Source organism: Myotis lucifugus, unplaced genomic scaffold (genome assembly GCF_000147115.1).
Source record: "Myotis lucifugus unplaced genomic scaffold, Myoluc2.0 scaffold_311, whole genome shotgun sequence".
Taxonomy (NCBI): domain Eukaryota; kingdom Metazoa; phylum Chordata; class Mammalia; order Chiroptera; family Vespertilionidae; genus Myotis; species Myotis lucifugus.
The window spans coordinates 508,870-526,943 of NW_005871359.1; the positions used below are offsets into that span (position 1 = coordinate 508,870).

Sequence of the window (18,074 nt, forward strand, 5' to 3'; positions counted from 1 at the left end):
ACAGCAGGCTCAGAGAGGTCAGGCAGCGTTTAAATCCAGATCCTGGCCCAGCCTGTCTCATCTGTGGTGAGAAACCAGGGCCTGGTAAGAAGCCAGGGTCCTCTGCCTTCGAACAGGGAGGTAGCCAGCCCTCTGAGGTCTCTGGAGAGCATGACCCCATCAGGCTTGTGCTAAGCCACGGCAGTGATGGTGACTTCTTAGTGCTGGGAGCCCTGCTGTCAGTACCACCATTTTGAGGTGGGCAGGATGTGCCAGTATAGACTCGGGACTGAGAGAGCCAGGGATCCATCCAGAGTCAGGAGCAAAAGGCAACGCCTGCCCACCCAGTCCTAGGCCATCTCTGCCTTCGTGTGTGTGAGTGTGCATGTGTGTAGCTGTGTGCACATGTATGTAGTGTGGTTGTTTTGAAGGATGTTGAATCGAGGTGGACCCAACCCTTACTCCCCCACAGCCCATCAGGACAATTCCATGACGCTCGGTTCTGGGTTCTCTGACTCCAGCCCCCGACACCTGGGAGCTGGGTTTGGAGGCAGGTACCCCTGAGGCCCCGAACTCTAGCCCTAGGTCCTCTGCTCACTGAGGGGTGGGGGCTTGTGGGAGGCTCAGCTGGGAGCCGGGCTGGGGCCTCCACGTTCTGACCTGTTTGTCGTCACAGGCCCCGGCTCTGCAGCAGTACCGCACTAGTGCCGGCTCCCCAGCCAACCAGTCTCCCACCTCACCCGTCTCCAATCAAGGCTTCTCCCCTGGGAGCTCCCCACAAGTAAGGGATGCCGCCACTCCATCCCCAGCTCACCTCGCCCCCCTGTGCCCTTGCCTGCCATCTGTGCCTCATGCCTCACATCATCCCATCTCGTCCGCTCCATGGGGCTGGGAGGAGAAGGCGCTGCCCCTCGTTCCCGCTGCTCCTCTGGTCTGTGCAAAGCCCCAGCTGGAGGTGGTGGGCTCCTCAGCCTGTTAAAGATCACAGTGCCGGCCCTAGCCAGGTAGCTCAGCTGGTTAGTGTTGTCCCGATGCACCAAGGTTGTGGGTTTGATCCCTGGTCAGGGCACATACAGGATCTCGGTGTCAGCCACACCCCAGCTCCTCGTCCATGGTTGGGGACAGCCCCAAGTGTAGCTCAAACATGGCATCCAGTAGCCTGTTAACATGTCCTCACCTGCGTCTGACCACCCTGAGGCCTGGTGTCTTGAGGCTTTTGAGAGTGGGGGGTGTTCCCCTTGTTTTGGAGCACAGCTGAGGTGACAGCCAGTTGTGGGGGTGCTGGCTACTCAGCCTCCTTCCCTCCCCTTTACCCCCTAGGAAGGTGTGTCTCCCAGAAAGCTTCTCTGAACAGTACTATAGCCTGTCAGGTCCTTGTCCCCTTCCACAGATGAGACAGGCTGACCCTAGGCCCTAGGCCCTGTCAGATGCAGGTTACCCTCCCACACCTGGCACAGTTGGTCCCTAATACCTAACATGCACACACCCTGTCCAGGTTCCTCAGGGTTCCCCTTAGCCTGGCTCGGCTGTAGCCATATTCCATCTGGAATGTTCCGTCAGAGAGGAAGGGGTGCTTGAAAAGCTGACATCTGGGCCCAAGACATCTCACTTGCAGTGAAGCCTCTCCAGGACTCTGCCCCTCAGTCCCCAAAATATCACTAAGTTGAGAAACCCGTAGGAGCCCCTGCAGTGCCCCAGGCCCCAAGCCTTATTCTCAGCCAAGGGGAGAGAGGATTCGCCTTTCTGCATAGAGCAAGGAGCAGAGCTGCCCCTCTAGACAGGCAGGAAAGACATCAGGCTCCCTTGTCCCCAGCTCAGACGTTTACCCTGAACCCAGACCTGTGTTGGGACAGTGGGCATCCCGTTCAGGGAGGACTTGAGGCTTCATCTGCTATAGGAGGGGCCCTCAGGTGCTGCTTCCACACCCACAGCCGCCAGGGATCCTGCTGGGACCGTCAGTGTGCAGCCTCCTGCTCCGTAGGCAGGCGGAGAGGGTGGCAGTAAGCTTGGGACAGCCAGGGCTCGGCCTGATGTCTGCATGCTCTCTGTTCATGCACCCCAACTCTGAGTTCTCATGGCTCCCAGAAGGTGGTCTCATCATGTGGTACCGTGGGATATAGCAGGCTGGAGGAGCTGCACCTGGCAGGGGAGGCAGCAGGTGGGACCTGTCCAGATGGGCAGCCCTCCCTGGGGCCAATCCCTGAGTAGCATCCCTCTAATTCAAAGCAGGACAGGAATTTGAGGGTCAAGTAGATTTCTTTCAGGAGAGATTTGTCTCTACCAAAGTGGTCCATCCCAGGCAGAGCCTTTTCCTGTCGTGTCAAGCCACCATCTGTGTGTTGGTCCATCTGTCAAGGGATGCAGGCTGCTAACTCGGGTGTGAGGATGGGGCCGTCAGGCTGTCTGACCCCAACCAGAGACACTGGCTTAGAGGAGCAATGGGCTTGTTCGGAGGGCAGACCTGACTTCCTTCTGTAGGTTGAGTCCTCCAGGACACAGTCATCAGCCCCATAGGCCTGTGCCTCCCTGGCCTTGAGCAGATGCACTGAGCCTCAAGCAGTTGAGATTGTATCTTGTGTGCTGCCTCCCTCTTCAGTTCTGAGCAGACCTTCCTGCAAACTCTCATGGCCTCCTCACAAGAGAAACTGTGGCCTGAGGTCCCCTGTGCATGCTGGGCCTCTGGGGCCAAGGCCACAGGGACAGGAACAGGTGCCTCAGAAGAAACCTGCCACCTCCTTCATGGGCAAAGCGAGCCAAAACCTTCAGCCCCTTTTTTAAACCTGAAGCTGGTAATTTTTAACTTTTCCCTGGTGTTTGAATAGAACATTCGTTCCCAGGAGCCTCCCTGCCCACCAGGGTAGCCATCTGTCCCTTTCTGCTCTCAGCCCACTGACCACCTGGAGCAGCCAGTGGGTTTGTGGCCAATCCTTGTCTGGAATGGAAGCCTGAGACTCAAGCCTTGCCATTGTCAAGCATGTGGGGACCTTTCTAGAACAGGGAACTCAGAGGGAAGGTTCTAGGGCCTTTGATCTGTGGAGACATTTGAGAGGATGACGCCTGGGAATGGTCACGGTGCAGCAACTTCCATGAGCCACCCCATCCTGCAGAAGAGACACTTTGGGTCTGGGCTGGGAATATATCTGTCCAGACCTGGTGTTTCAGGTGCAGCCGGTACACACCAGCCATCCCTCTCCTCCCTCCCACGTCCTGCCAGGCTCCATCCCACCATCCCTGGCAGTATCTCCAGAATGGGCAGGGGCTCCAAGCTCTTTCTGGTGTTTCCACCACCTCTGAGGTCCTAGCCCCCTGCTTCTCTCCCAGGAGCATCTCCCAGCCCCCTTCCCTGGCCAGCCTTGAACAAGCAGAAATGGGGCTGCATGCCCACCAGTGAGCCCTGGGGTCTCGAGGGCAGGCTGCCAGGAGTCAGCAGGTGAGAGGGGGCTTTCTGAGTGCCTGTCCTGTGTTTGCTCTGCACTCATCCTGTCCAAATGTGTCGACAGAGGCCTGTCAAAACTCACCAAGTGCTCGTCCCATTCTGAATATTTAGGGAATCTTGTGCCTTGGTACCAGTTACATGCTTTCCTCTGGGACTTGTCAGGGTTCCTGATCCTCATATCCCCCACTCCCTCATCTTCTGTCTGACAGAAAGGAGGTCACCTACATCTGAGCTGAAGGAAAGGAGATGGGGGTGGCGTTCTTGGGAAATGTCAGGGTGTAGAGCCATCCCGCCCCCAGCAGGCAGGAGAAAGAAGCCGTCATCCTGAGATGGAGTTGCCAGCTCAGTGTAGGCGCCCTGGAATAGCTGTCACCCACCTCCCTTGTCTCGTGCATCCTTCACTAGGTCTCAGGGGCCTCCCTGTGGGCTCAACCGGCCTATAGAACCCCTCCCCCCAACCTAGTCATGGGGATCATGACAACAGCAAGCCTCTCTTCTATCTGCAGCACTCTTCCACCCTGGGCAGCGTGTTTGGGGACTCGTACTATGAGCAGCAGATGGCGGCCAGGCAGGCCAATGCTCTGTCCCACCAGGTGAGCGGGTGCCCGGGCCACAGCGCCCTCAGCAAATGCTTGCCCGGACCCCGCCCGCCCTCGGGAGTGAGCTCTGCTCCTAGCCCCTCCTGTCTACAGGCAGTGGAGCATGTGACTGCCTTTGCCTCTCCTGGCGTGTGCACCTGGTGTGTCAGTGAACGCCTGCAGGGACGGGCAGTGGCTGTCACAGTGGCACTTGGCGTGCGCCATGCATGTGAGTTTGCGGGAGGTCAAGTTGGCTTTGTGTGGAGGCCAGAATCAGGCATGCGGGCACAGGAGGGGCTGGCCGCTACCTGGAGCTGGTCACTCAACCATCCATCCATTTATCCATCCATCCATCCTGCAAGCCCTGAGGGTGTGTATGTGGGCAGGCCCATGTGGGTTAGGAGACGGCGATACCCCAGGGCAGAGGGACTCGTGTGAGCAGCCCTCACGAGGGTGGACCTGAGCACAGCTCTAGGCATCCTGCAGAAGAGGTGGTCCGGAAGTCTCAGGCAGCCCTTCCCACAGCAGCAGTGCTCAGTGGCCAGCCTCACACCCTGTGTCCCCTCCAGCTGGAGCAGTTCAACATGTTGGAGACGGCCATCAGCTCCAGCAGTCTGTACAGCCCGGGTTCTACACTCAACTACTCGCAGGCGGCCATGATGGGCCTGACGGGCAGCCATGGGAGCCTGCAAGACACACAGCAGCTTGGTTATCCCAGCCACAGCAGTATCCCCAACATCATTCTCACAGGTGAGGTCCTGTATGAGGTGTCCTAGGCAGGGGTCTCAGTCCTGGTGTCCCTGTCATAGGTCTCAGCCCTGGGGGAGATGGAACTCGCTGCCCTATAGGGTGAGTCATGACACAACTGAGTTGTCCCTGCCTTTGGTGTGGACCCAGAGAGACCACACCCCTGTTCCTAACCTTGAATCGCTGCTGGGCTGCAGACAGGCAAGGGGGACATACACCTGGACCCCACACCAGGCATACAGCACCTTGTGCTCAGAGCAAGTCACTCTCCCAGCCCTATGCCTGCCACCCAGGCACCTGAACACTGTTAGCTGAGTGTGTTGGGAATATAAGTGACCATGGCAGGGGGTGAGCCCTGCATGGCAGGAGGGGTGCTTCCTGTGCAGTCAACAGGAGTGTAACAGCTTGTACACGCTGCAGTATGTGTCTCAAACGGCCTGAGTATAGTGCCCAGGTGTGTGTGTGAGGAAGTCCTGCTCCATGTAGCAGAGCCCAGACCTGTGATGCCCTCTCCACCCCATCACCCCTGCTTCCCTCCACCGAAGGTTCTTGGTTTTATTGAAGAAGGAAGTAGTTTCCTTTTAAGCCAGGGCTGTGTGGGATTGAGGTGGACACCCCCTCCCCTGGTGGTCCCCACTCAAATCTCCAGGATGGATGGGTCTATGCCCAGAGTCCCCCCAAGGCTGGGACCCCAAGTATAGACCCAGTACTTCCTCCCTACCCTGACGGTGCCTCAGGTACCTGAGGAGGACCAGGCCCCCATGATGACCCTGACAGTCCAGAAAGATGGATACTTTTAAACATACATACATATATTTATGTGTGTGTGTTTATTGATTTCAGAGAGGGAGAGAGAGATAGAACATTAATGATGAGAGAGAATCATCAATTGGCTGCCTCCTGCATGCCACCCACTGGGGATCAAGCCCACAGCCCAGGCATGAGCCTTGCCCGGGAATTGAACCGCGACTTCCTAGTTCACAGGTTGACACTCAACCGCTGGGCAAGATGGAGACTTTTATACTGGTTCCTAGATGGGGAAACAGGCTTGGGGACTCCTCACAAGTAGAGGAGGGATTCCAGGTTTGAACCAGGGTCTCTGTAGAGGAACAAGACTTCCTCCATGCCACAGGGAGGGCCCTAGATGTGCATGCCCAGCCTGCTTCTCTGACACAGGAGGAGGCTATCTGCTGATGTCTGGGGCTGGATCTTTCTCTGGGTAGGGCCAGCCTGTGCATTGTGGTGTTGAGCAGTGTCCCTGGTGTCCACATGATGTCAGTAGCACCCCCTTCCCTAGTCCTGGCAGCTAAAAATGTTCCCTGGGGTGGCCCAAGCCCTCTTCCCTGAATGTGGGGGTAGGGAACCAAGACTGAGCTGACTTTTGTGTCCCCCTAATCCAGTGACAGGAGAGTCCCCTCCCAGCCTCTCTAAAGAACTGACCAGCACGCTGGTTGGGGTTGGCGATGTCAGCTTCGACTCTGACAGCCAGTTCCCTCTGGATGAACTCAAGATTGACCCCCTGACCCTGGATGGACTGCACATGCTCAATGACCCTGACATGGTCCTGGCTGACCCGGCCACCGAGGACACCTTCCGGATGGACCGTCTGTGAGTGCACACCCAGCACTCTGCTGCCCAGCCCCGGCTCCGTCACCCCGCCGGTCAGTGGTCCCAACGGAGTCTCCCTGAGCCCAGGGACTGCACACTCTGTCCCTGCAAACGGCCGAGCTTGTGATTCTGAGCTTGCAATACCGCCAAGCACTCCCGCCCCCGCCCTCCCTCGGCTGTTCACCTCCCTTGGGAGGCTGTGAGTTGCCCTCTAGGACTCCGCCCTGTGCACACTCTTTCAGCTCCCACCCCAGGCCATGAGCCATCAGTCCCTGTAAGATGCAGAAAGCATGTTGGGCGGGGCCACAGGCCTGGGCGGCACCGGGGCCTGCTCCTCACTGTGGTGGGCAATGTGCATTTCCGACTGTTGTCCAGCTCTCACTGCCTTCCTTCATCCCTGGTTCCTACCCTCCACCCCGCACCTGCCACCCCCAGGTTGTGGTTAGGTAGAGAGCCATCCCCACCCGACAAAAGGGAGAGAACGCCAGAGAGTGGGACAGACCCAGTGCAAAATAAACACTATTTTGATTGCTGTCTTTTATATTCCTGAGCAAACAGAATGCTAGAACCCTTCCCATGGGGGTGGATACAAAGATGTAAACAGAGCAGCTAGATCTTCCCAGCCTCCTCCTGCCTCACCTACCCCTGCACCAGGTCCCTCTGGGGCTGCCTCTGTCAGGAAGCCGCTGGCCAGGATGACAGGACCTGCTAGAGAACGAATGTGGAGTCGGGTTATTTCTAGGGGTGGGTTTAGAACTTGTTTTCATCTTTCCTGCTCTGTTCTGTGGTCACTGTTACTGTTATTTACAGACGTGTGGGAAGCGGGTGGCCAGGGCATTTTTGTTGTATTTTTTTGTTGTTTCTTTTGGTCTGTATTTCCACTTTGGCTGTAGATAAGTAGCTGACTCCCTCAAGCCAATACTTGCCTGAGAGCATCTTTTTATTCCTGAAATACTCCATTACACATGTTTTAAAGCTAACTGGAAGCAGTCTGCCATCTGAGCTGTGACCCTAGCCTCACTAGTTTCACCTCAAGTTATCTCAAAACAGAAGGGTTGAGTGGCTGCCCCGCCCAGTGAGGGCAGGTTGTGCCAGGCGAGGACTCTGACAGAAGCTTGGGTGACTGGAGGCGCCTTTTCTCTGGCTACGTAACAGACTTCTGAGAAGGAGCCACTGCTTTTATTAAGGGTCTGGAGAAGGCCTGGCTCTGCCTGGCCCTAACGGTGCCCGCCAGTCCTCAGGGCTGGTGTGTCCCAGACCCTGAGACTGGCAGCAGCTGTGGCCCCTCTGTTCCTAGACACCCCAGATGAAGTTGTCTCTCCCCATCCTGAGAACCAGCTGACATGCATCCCGCTGGCCACTTCTGTTGTTGCTCCTCCTGGTAGGACTGGGTTTGGAGGCAAAGCGCAGCGAGCTTTTAGTGGTGGGTTTCTAGGTGCTTGCTTCTCAAAGTGCCTTGATAGGCAGAGGTGACCATCCCTCTGCCCTCCAGGCCCTTCGAGGGGGTGGCAGGCTGGCTCTGTTTTCTGTTGGCAGCTTTACTAGGAACCTCTGTTTCAGTCCCCAAGTTGCATCTCAACTTGCTCCTCCACATGCTGTTGAGCTGACACTTCTGCCCGGCGTTATTTCTTTGTGGTGGTAGTGGCCACCCTTCTGCCTAGGCTGTGGGAGCCCTTTCAATGGGAGCTGGATTTGATCCCAGCAGTTGTCCTTCCTTTTCGCTTCTTGGCCAGGCTGTTAGCACGTATCCAAGCAGCCGGGCAGCCACACTTGTGAGAAGGTCTCCCTCAGTCACTTGGCCCCGCCACCATTGTCTGGGCTGGAGGAGCACAGTGTCAGTCTGTCCAGGTCCAGGGCCTATCCTTTTACTGTGGCAGGGACTGGGGACAGAGATGGGGACTTTTTTTAGAAAAAAAGAACATCTACATGTACATAGAAGAGTTTGGTTACCATTAGACTTGTATGTAGAACTTTTTAAAAAATGGCCTTAATATAATTACAAGCAACCTTCCTGGATGCAATTTTCAAACAAGGCTTTGGGATCCAGTGAGGGAGCCTTGTCAGCCCACGCTTCCCATCTGTCCAGCACCAGTTCTAGGTGCAGACAGACAGGAGAGGCCCATGGCCTGGAGCACAGGTAACATTGTATTAACATGCATCCTCTGCCTATGAGAGGAGTATCCTCGGAGGGGGCCCCACCAGGAGCCAGTGGTCAGGCATCTCCACGTCTTCCTGGGCCTTGGGAGGCCTCCTGGGGTCTGCAACAGGGAATTTGTTGTTGTTGTTTTTTCTTAAATATCACTTCTCTACTAAATATTCTTGAGTTGCCAAGACTTTCTGAGGCAAGACAGCCTAAGGGAATCAGTCTTTTGACTTGTGATGTGAAAATACTGTGATTTTAGGTAAGCTGCACCAGGAAGGGCGGGCCTGTGCCTATATTCTGTATGTAGACCTACCGCCCATGTCCTACTCACAAGCTCGGGGCAAGACTGGACTTCAAGCCTGGACACAGCCCACATGGGCTCCAAGGCCATCCAGGTCCCCCGGCTGCCCTCTTCCTAGTGCTCCTGGCTTTAGCTGAGCCCCCTCAGCTGTGCAAACCTTTCCTCTGGGAGCTCAAACTGCCTGGCCTATCCGCATCTGCCTCAGTTTACCCTCTGCCCTCCAAGTCCCCAGGGCAATGAGTTTGTTCCTCTAGGTAGCTCATGGGCTGAGGTGGATCCTGGAGTTAGCGACTCTCTATATTCTCCAGAGAAGAGGGTTGTACCCAGGACTGACTGGAGGAGAAGACAGGGTCTCGGGATCACATCCCCCATCACAGGTGCCCATGCTGACCTCCCCCCTCCATGCCCTTGCAGGGGGAAGACAGGTAGCACTGTTTGGAGCGTCCTGCAGCCCCCTCCCCTTGACACTTCTGGGCAGGAAGGGTGAGTGCCAGTCTCTTGGGGCAGAGGTGCTTGAGACCCTCAGTGGAAAGCTCAGGGGGCAGGTCAACCCCTCAGCAAAATTTGGGGACTCACAGCCAATGGTATTCAAAAGTTGGCCAGGCTCCCCAGTGGGGACGAGCCACAGTAGAAGGGGCCCTAATTAAGGTGGGTCCAGCACCCCACAGGGGTCCCTGGGACCAGCTATCGAGGGCAGGGCTGTGTGCTTCTTGACCTTTCCCCAGGGATGCCTCCCCACCCCCTTGCGTGGGCTGGCCTTTTGGGCCCTCTGTGCTATTACCTGCTCATGGGTTTTCAGGGTAAAGGAGGTTCTGAGTGGTTAGTGTGTTTGACCTGATTTTCATTGGCCGAACTCCTGGAAGGACATCCAGTGGGGTGGTCTGCTGTGAGGCCCATGTGTCACAGTGGAGTGGGTGAGGTCAGCTCTGTCAGATGAGGCACTGTGTGGAGGGAGGGCAAGGGGCCCCATATCCATTCATGCATTTTGCTGAGGCCAGATGTTCAGTATGGGGGACCTTGTCTGTCAGGTTCCTGGGCCTGATGAGTGCCCATGAGTGACTTTCCCTAAGGAGCCATGGGGCCCCTAAGCTGGTTCATAACCAAACATCCCTCCAATGCCCCCTCCACTGGACTCAACTTTCTGCTTTTCCACAGGAAGCACCCCCAACCCCATATGAGGTTCTAGAAGCTTTAGGGGATTGACAAAGCAGCCCCTGGGTTCTGATGAAGCTGTGGTCAAAGCTTGGGTTCCTCAAGGTCAATGGTACTGGGCACCATGGTCCTGGCCCATCACTCCTGCAGGCGGCATTCCAGGTGAGGGATCTGTGGCTACCTGAGCCCGCCTCATGTGGCCTGCAGAGCTGGGGGAGGACTGAGTGCCTCACCCACTCTGGGAGGCTTACCTGGAGTAAGTGTGCAGCTGGGTCTGTTTCTGTCCCCATTCCTTTTGGTCCCTGGGCTCCCACCTCCTGGGGGTCTCACAGTATGTATGAACCCCATATGTAGTCAGGGGCCCCTGTGACATTCCTTCAGGGGTGCTGGCTGAGTGGGGCTCAGGCCTTTAATTACCCTCGTGCCACAGGCAACTGGGCACTCCCCAGGAGAGGGAGGTAGGGTGACCTGCACCCCCAGGGCTGGGTGCTGGGTACTCCTGAGGGCATGGAGAGCAGATGCAAGACCCTTGTGAACTGGGCCTAAGACTCCCTCCTGTTACTGGCTCAGACCTATGGGTCTCAGGGCCCCTCCCAGTCAGGGTGAAGGGCAAGGGTTGTGTGTCAGGGTAGTGCTGGCTGCAGATGGCTCCTCTGCCTTCCATCCTCCTGGGCAGTTCCAACACCTCATCCAAGGAGCCAGGTTCTGGAATTTGGGGGCAATTGATGCCAGTCTGTCACTTCTGACCTCTTGCCCACTCGGACAAGGGGACACTGCCATGGCCTTCCCCACCGGGCCCTGGGAGGGAGGCCTTTGGCAGCCAAGGTCCATTGCCCCCTAATGTGTCCCCCCAGGAAATTGCCCCCAAGGGGGCTGGGTGGCACTTCTAATATATGCAAACTCATCGGTCTGAGCCCTGCCCCACCTGTGTCCCTCTGTCCCCAGGCTGGCTCTGCCCCCCACCCCCACCCCAGCATGTACACTCTGCTGTGGATGTCCCATGGGCCGTGCGTGTGGGTGCCCGTGGCGGGCTGGGGCGGGCGGCTCAGGGCGCACTCGGCCAGCCCCTGCCTGTCCTCTGGCGTGGACGCTTTTGTCTTTGTACCTTTGCATCCTTTGTAATGAAACCTAATAAAAACCCAATGTTTTCGTCTCTGCCTCCTCCCCTTTTTTCCTGCCCCCATTCTCCAACCCAGAGATGAAATATGTGTGTGACAGGTACACCTGGTGGGAACCACACACACGCATGAATATGGACACACAGATGTACGCCCCTCACAACCTCACCCTACTAGCCAGCTACTTGGACCTGTGTCCTGGAAGGGGAGCAACTAACCCCCCAGGATCCTGGAGCAGAGACTTCAGGGGTGGGAGAGCTGCAGCAACTGGACACTGCTAGTTAGTTCGGAGGGAAGTCGGCAGTAAGGCCAGACTCCACCATCTCCCCAAAGCAGAGACCACAGCCACCATCCTGCCAAACACACTTTATTTTGTCCTCTCTGATCTCTTCCCTCCCCCAAGGTGGGCTGCCCCTCAGTGCTCCAGGCCTGAGGGTGGCCGTCATCTAATGGCAGGTCCCCACCCATCCCTAGGCCTGCAGCAGCCCCTGCGTCTCATAGTCCTCCGGGATGGTGTCTGCGGAGGGAGAGAGGATAGGTGAGTGAGAAAGGGTGAGGCCAACAGGGCAGACCCACTATCTAGCAGGCCCTCCCCTCATCCCGCCCCCTTACCCCCTCCTCTTACCATTGCAGCGGTAGCGCAGGTTGGCCCAGATGATGTTCTCCTGGGAGAAGCAGAAGACACCCAGACGGCCACCCCGCATAGTTGTATCCAAGACCACATTGCTGTCAGCCACCAGTTCAGGGCCCTCGTAGAACCGCACTCTGGGGGAGAGGGGGGCAGGGGACAGTGAAGCACCTGAGTTTTGGCGTCCTGCCCTGGAAGATGGGCCCCTCCTATCTCGGAGTAGGGGCCATGAGTCCCTCCTGCCTGACCCATACTCAGAGCAGGTGGGGTTCCTGACGGGACGCTCGGTTTCCCTGTGTGAGAATGGATATCCAGGATCCTGTACACAGTAGGTGCTAACTGGATTTCCTGTACAGAGGGGATTGAGAAATGGGGTGTGGGTGAGACCCCACCTTCTAGCTGAGGCCCCACTGTGTGCTGGGTCCTAGGAGGGGTGTCATGCCCCAGGGCCAGTCACAGTTCATTCTAGCTGCCTGCATTGTACCTGTTTTACAGACAAGGGGAACAAGGCCCCCAGGGTCTCTCCTTCCAGGAGCCAGGGTGGAGCCGGGACTCAGTCCCTTGGCAGGGGTGGGGTCCCCACCTGATGTAGCCCACTTGGGGCCGGTGCTGCAGGAACCAGCGGTAGGACGTCTTGTCCTTCCAGCCCACGTTGCGGGGGTCCTTCCACAGCAGCCGCACCTGTGATGCTGTGTCTCCTGTGTGCCACAGCGCATTCCGCAGCTGCTCCCCAGGGCCCGTGGAGGACTTGACGGCCTGACATGCCCATGAACAGGAGCAGAGGGTCAGAGACCACAGAGGCCACTGGAGCCTCTCAGAACCCTGCCTGGTGGTTGCTTCAGGTCATGGAGGAATGATCGGAGTCTTGGGGGGGGGGGGTCTGGATGGGAGACCCACAGGAAGCCTCCTTGAGCACCACATGGAGATTTGCAGGTGGGTCATGGGGGGTAACAGAGGTCTGGGGACTCATGAGAGGGTATGGAAGTCGGTGAAAAGGTTTGGGGTCTGGGAAGATTTGGGGGTCTGGAGGAGGATTTAGTGACCTGTAGGAAGTTTTGGGTGTCTATGGGATAAACAGGGGCCTAGAGGATTTGGGAAATATCTGCAACATAGTCTAGGGCAGTGATGACAAACCTATGACACGTGTGTCAGAGGTGACACGCGAACTCATTTTTTTGGTTGATTTTTAAATGGCATTTAGATATATAAAATAAATATCAAAAATATACATCTTTGTTTTACTATGGTTGCAAATATCAAAAAATTTCTATATGTGACACAGCACCAGAGTTAAGTTAGGGTTTTTCAAAATGCTGACATGCCGAGCTCAAAAGATTTGCCATCACTGTTCTAGAGGGTCTGCAGGAAGATTTGGAACCTGAGGGAAAGCTTTGGGCTCTGTGAGAGGGTTTCAGGGCCCCAAAGATGATTGGGGGTGCTGGGTGAGGGTTTGAAGGCCTGTGAGAGGAAATGGGAGGTATTTGGGGCCTATGTGAATCCAGAGGAGAGATGAAAGTGGGTAGGAAGACTTTGAGTTCATAGTATGATGCTGGGGGACTGTGAAAGCTTTGGGGTTCTGTGGAAGGGTTTAGGGGCTTGCTAGAGGACATGGAACAAGAGGTCAGGAGGCCCCCTCCCCCTGCACACCTTGAGCTGGATTCCAGGTTCAGCCACAGCACGGAAGGGGTTGGCCTGCCAGTATGTCTGCTCCATCTGCTTCCACATGACCACGTAGAAGCTCGAGCTGTCCTGGTAGCCAAAGATGAAGCCAGCGTAGTCATCGTCCGTGACCGTGTTCACATGAAATGTGCCTTCGAAGTCCACGCCATTGAAAGCAGTGTAACCTGGGGAAGTAGGTGACCAATGGGATCCTGGACTCCCCAGAACCGCCCGCTCCAGAGTCCAGCTTGGCCCCTGGGCCCGGACTCCCCGCTCAGTACACCCACCCCATCCCTACCCTCTGAATCCAGACACGGCCTTGCCCCCGAGCCCTGGACCAGCCTCAGCCACCCGGCTCTAGCCCAGACCCAACCTGCCCTCGCCCCACCCTCACTCCGGCCCTGCCCCTGAGCATCTCCCTGCAGAGCCTTTCCCCTCCCAGTGTCTCACCCACAGCCAGGCCAGGGTCGCTGTTCATCGTCTGCACAATCTCCATCCCCTAATAAGGACAAAGGAAGAGGGGCCTCAGCCTGGCCAGGGGGCCCTCAGCTTTCCAGCCCCTAGGTTAGCACCCTCAGCGGGGGCTCTGAGTTCCTCCCACCTTCCGCCTGGTCCCTGCTCCCACCTGGTTGAGCACCACCCAGTTGGGGTCTATTTGCGCGTCACCCTCGGGGTCCAGCACCACCGTCTGGAAGGCCCGAAAATCGGTGAGGGTGACCTCGGCGTTCTCTGGACAAACATCGATCTTGTCCACCACCTTGTCAGCGTCGAAGTCGCCCTGGCACGCATCACCTACGCCATCCCCTGAGAGGAGGTGGGAGACCCTGAGGTGGAGAGGTCTGCGCCAGGCTCCCCACTCCATGCCTAGCCCCGCCCACTCCAGCTACTGGCCACGCCCATACCTTCCATTGGCCCCACCACGCCCATTTGAAAACCTGCCCCAGTGGCTCCACACACCCTGTCCCACCATGGGTCCCACCCCCTGCCTTACGATCTGAGTCTTCCTGGCCTGGGTTGGGCACCAGGCGGCAGTTGTCCCGATTGTCAGGGACTCTGTCGTTGTCGTCATCCTCATCGCAGGCATCACCCTGTCCATCGCGGTCTGAGTCCTGCTGGGCGCTGTTGGGCACTGTGGGGCAGTTGTCCCGGGAGTCCTGGAGCCCATCCCCGTCCCTAGAATGGGTGGGGGGAGGCAGAGAAACAATGAGATCCTCACAGGGCCCCGTCAGGGGCTGCCCACCCTGAGCCCCCATCCTAGAAGGCCTCCTTACTGGTCTTGGTCGCTGTCACAAGCGTCTCCCACAAAGTCGTGATCCACATCCCTCTGGGGGGGGGGGGGTGCAGGGGTCCACAATCAGAGCAGAGGAACTCAGAAGCCTCCAACCCAGGCCCAGTTCAAGAGCAAAGGTCCTCCTGACCCCAAGGAACACCCCCTCCAGCTGCTTTGGAATGGGCTGCGGTCTTGTTAACAGCCTGGAGCTCAAGCCAGGGGTCTGACCCCACTGGGGTCTGACCTGCCCTCACCTGGTCTGGGTTGCTCTTCTGGGGACAGTTATCACAGACATCCCCCACACCATCACCATCACCGTCCTTCTGGTCTGAGTTGGGCACCCTTGGACAGTTGTCCATTGCGTTTCGGATCCCTGCAGAAAGCAGGGGAACAGGGCAGGACCCAGAGATCAGGCGGGGCCAGGCCGGCTTCAGCAGGGCAAGTGCAAGCCTGGGGCAGAGTCCTACCCTCTCCTAGTTCCCAGTTACTACAAAGTAGGCCTAGCCTCATAAAGACTTCATGAATAGATGGCCACGGAGGGGACTGGCCCTCACTAGGGGGCAGCTCAGCCAGGCCCTCCCCTTGCCCTGTGAATGCACCCCCCTGAGCTTCTATGCCCCAAGTGTAAAAAGGGCGCCTCCCCGCCTGGCTGGCGTGGTTTAGCGGTTGAGCGTTGACCTAGGAACCAGGAGGTCATGGTTCCATTCCCTGCAGGGCACATGCCTGGGTTGCAGGCTCGATCCCCAGTGTGGAACTTGCAGAAGGCAGCTGATCAATGATTCTCATCATTGTTGTTTCTGTCTCTCTCTCCCTCTCCCTTCCTCTCTCTCCTTCTCTCTCCCTCTCTCTCTCAAAAAAAAAATCAATAAAAACTTTTTTTTAAAAAAAGGCACCTCCCCAACCCTAAACTCTAGATTTTGTCCTGCTTTTCCTCCCTACAGCATCTGACATAGAGCGCGTTTTTCTGCTCCCCTGAGCATGGTCCATGGTCCTGAGCATTCCAGGTCAAACCCTTGGCTTTGGAGCCCTGCCCGGTTGTGCCCCAACCCTTATCCCCCCTCCCAACACCACCACCTCCCCCCTCCACCCCCCCCCCCGCCTCGTTCACGGGCACCGTCGATGTCGTCGTCGCATGCATCTCCTTTGCCGGCCTGGGCTGTGTCCTTCTGGGCTTCGTTCTTCTGGGTTCGGCAGTTGTCACACGCATCGGCCCACTTGTCATCATCCGAATTGCGTTGGTCTGGGTTCCGGACCAACGGGCAGTTGTCCTGGGAGACAGGACCCGTTAAGGGGAGAGGAGTCAGGCCAAGTGGGGCAAAGGTCACATCCAAGATCAGCCCCTTTCCGAACCTGGGAACCCTTCACCGCACCGGGACCGAGAGTCCAGCCTCTGCGGCCACGCCCTCGCCAAAGCCACGCCCACCCGGCTCGCCTGGGCCCCGCCTTGGCCCTACCTCCTCGTTTACGACTCCGTCCCCGTCGGCATCGGGGTCGCAGGCATCTCCGATGCCGTCGCGATCCACGTCCTCCTGCCCTGAGTTGGGCACAGTCATGCAGTTGTCCTAGGGGCGGGCAGGGCAGACGTGAGGGGCGTGTCATGTCGCCCCGCCCACACCACGACGGACCACGCCCTCCGCTCTTGCTCACACCCTCCCCTCCCCCCACCGGATCGCGCCCCTGGTCCGCGCCCACCTTGCGGCAGTGGCGCTCTGAGCAGCGCAGCTTCTCATCTGGGAAGCCGTCCAGGTCCGTGTCTCGGCCGCAGAGAAGCCCGTTGCCAGCCCAGCCGATGGCACACTACGGGCGAGGAGGTGAGTGGATGCTCCGGCGTCCCCGAGCCCCGCCGCCCCGCTCCACGCCCCTTCCTGCACGCCTGCACTCACCACGCACGATTTCGAGCCATCCCGCTCCAGGACACAGTCGGCCTTCTCGTGGCACGAGCTGGGAGTGCCGTCGGGGCACAAGCGCTGGGCGCGCGGGCGGCAGCCGGAAGCTTGGTCGCCCACGAAGCCGGGCTGGCACTGGCCGCACTGGAAGGAGCCCTGCATGTGGGCGGAGGGAGGTCAGCTCGGGACGCCGCCACTTCACCCCACCCCCTGCCCCGTCTCTCCATCCTTCTCCTCTCCTCCCGGGCCTTACCCGGGTGTTGACGCACACGGAGTTGGGGACGCAGTTATGCTGCCCAGTCTCACACTCATTAATGTCCGTGCAAACCTGCGTGAGAGGGAGCGCAGAGGTCACTGCCCCCACGCGGACACCCCGAGCCTGGTTCCGGGTGTCCTCTGCAGGCTACCGCTCCCCTCCACCCCGCTCCAACCCGACCATTCCCAACTCGGACCCTTACTCCCCTGACTCCCTTCAGCCGGTGCCACCACCTCTCGCAGGAGCGAGGCAGGGAAAGGGCCCCGAGGCTCGAGGAGTTCACGAAACAAAATGCGCCCCCCACCCCCGCAATCCTCCTGGCGCCACCCCAAGGCCCTCACCTGCTTGTTGGCCTTGGCGAAGGGCAGCCCCACACCCTCGTGGGCGGGGCCGCTGTACCCCGAAGGACAGGCCTCGCATCGGAAGCCAGGGCTGGTGTTGATGCAGCGGACCCGAGGGAAGCAGGGATGCGCGTTACACTGGAGGACAAGGGCCATGGAGGGTCAGAGGGGCGGAGCCGTTCCCCTCAACCCTGTCGCCCCCCAGCGGCGCCTTAAGGCTCCCTTGGCTTGGAGTTGGAAAGTCCAAGGGCCGTCAGCCAGCACTCGGAGGGGGGACGACACCTGGGGCGGAGGCCATCGTTCCAGGGGTCAAACGCGACTTTGCCTTGTTGGGGGTAGAGGCGGGACCAGGGGAGGAGAGGGAACACCTGGGGGGCTGTTCCTGGGACCCGGCAGGTTGGGCGGTCATGGGCGGGCGGAGGAATTGTGAGGGCGACCGTCCCCAGCGGAGGGGGGCAGTGGTCGTCGGGGTGTGCGTGCCCTTCGGGAGGGGGGTCGTCGGGGCGGACTCTCCGCGATGGTGGAAGGGTCGTTGGGGCTGCCGAGCCTCGGGGGTGAGGGGGGTCGTTGGGGTGGACCACTCCCGGCGGTGGGGGAGTCGTCGGGGCGGGTGTCACTGGCAGTGGAGCGAGTTATCGGCGCGGGTCTCCCTGGTGATGAGGAGGGTGGCCGGAGCGGGTGACCCCCGGTGGCGGGGAGGTCGTCTGGACGTGCGCCCCCGACGGTGAGGGGGTCCTCCGGGAGAGCACCCCCAGCTGGCGAGGAGGTCGTGGGGACGTGGGGGAGTTGGGGGATCGTCGGGGCGGTGGGGGCGGGCACACCTCGTTGATGTCGGTGCAGTGCGAGCCGTTGCCGGTGAAGCCCGCGGGGCAGGGGCCGCAGCGCGCGCCGCTGGCGGTCATGGTGCAGGCCACGCCGGGGAAGCAGTAGCCGGGCGCGCACTGGGGCAGGGGGCGCACGCTCAGGCCGGGC

The 18,074-nt window shown here is 58.7% G+C and overlaps 2 protein-coding genes across 8 annotated transcripts in view; one reads left to right on the forward strand and one right to left on the reverse strand.

Moving 5' to 3' along the window:
• The window catches only part of CRTC1 (CREB regulated transcription coactivator 1), a 67,143-nt gene extending 56,048 nt beyond the window's left edge, over positions 1-11,095 (forward strand). For 3 of the 7 annotated variants that reach the window (XM_014465817.2, XM_014465822.2, XM_014465819.2), the window contains 4 exons: positions 656-760; positions 3,922-4,008; positions 4,563-4,743; positions 6,141-11,095. In XM_014465817.2, the coding sequence (XP_014321303.1) occupies positions 656-760; positions 3,922-4,008; positions 4,563-4,743; positions 6,141-6,352 (585 nt within the window). In that variant the 3' untranslated portion in view covers positions 6,353-11,095. The remainder of the gene's footprint in view (positions 1-655; positions 761-3,921; positions 4,009-4,562; positions 4,744-6,140) is intronic. The other 4 variants (XM_014465820.2, XM_014465824.2, XM_014465821.2 and 1 more) reach the window with 3 other exon arrangements.
• A 313-nt stretch (positions 11,096-11,408) lies between these two features.
• COMP (cartilage oligomeric matrix protein) overlaps positions 11,409-18,074 on the reverse strand; it is a 7,997-nt gene continuing 1,331 nt past the window's right edge. Inside the window, exons 4-19 of the mRNA XM_006100381.3 lie at positions 17,924-18,074; positions 17,103-17,240; positions 16,759-16,833; positions 16,503-16,661; positions 16,312-16,416; positions 16,074-16,181; positions 15,728-15,887; positions 14,874-14,992; positions 14,621-14,673; positions 14,341-14,522; positions 13,975-14,153; positions 13,800-13,848; positions 13,338-13,534; positions 12,274-12,446; positions 11,688-11,827; positions 11,409-11,579 (exon numbers count right to left, since the gene is read on the reverse strand). The exon at positions 17,924-18,074 is cut by the window's right edge and continues 18 nt beyond it. Of these exons, the coding sequence (XP_006100443.1) occupies positions 11,533-11,579; positions 11,688-11,827; positions 12,274-12,446; positions 13,338-13,534; positions 13,800-13,848; positions 13,975-14,153; positions 14,341-14,522; positions 14,621-14,673; positions 14,874-14,992; positions 15,728-15,887; positions 16,074-16,181; positions 16,312-16,416; positions 16,503-16,661; positions 16,759-16,833; positions 17,103-17,240; positions 17,924-18,074 (2,035 nt within the window). The 3' untranslated portion in view covers positions 11,409-11,532. The remainder of the gene's footprint in view (positions 11,580-11,687; positions 11,828-12,273; positions 12,447-13,337; positions 13,535-13,799; positions 13,849-13,974; positions 14,154-14,340; positions 14,523-14,620; positions 14,674-14,873; positions 14,993-15,727; positions 15,888-16,073; positions 16,182-16,311; positions 16,417-16,502; positions 16,662-16,758; positions 16,834-17,102; positions 17,241-17,923) is intronic.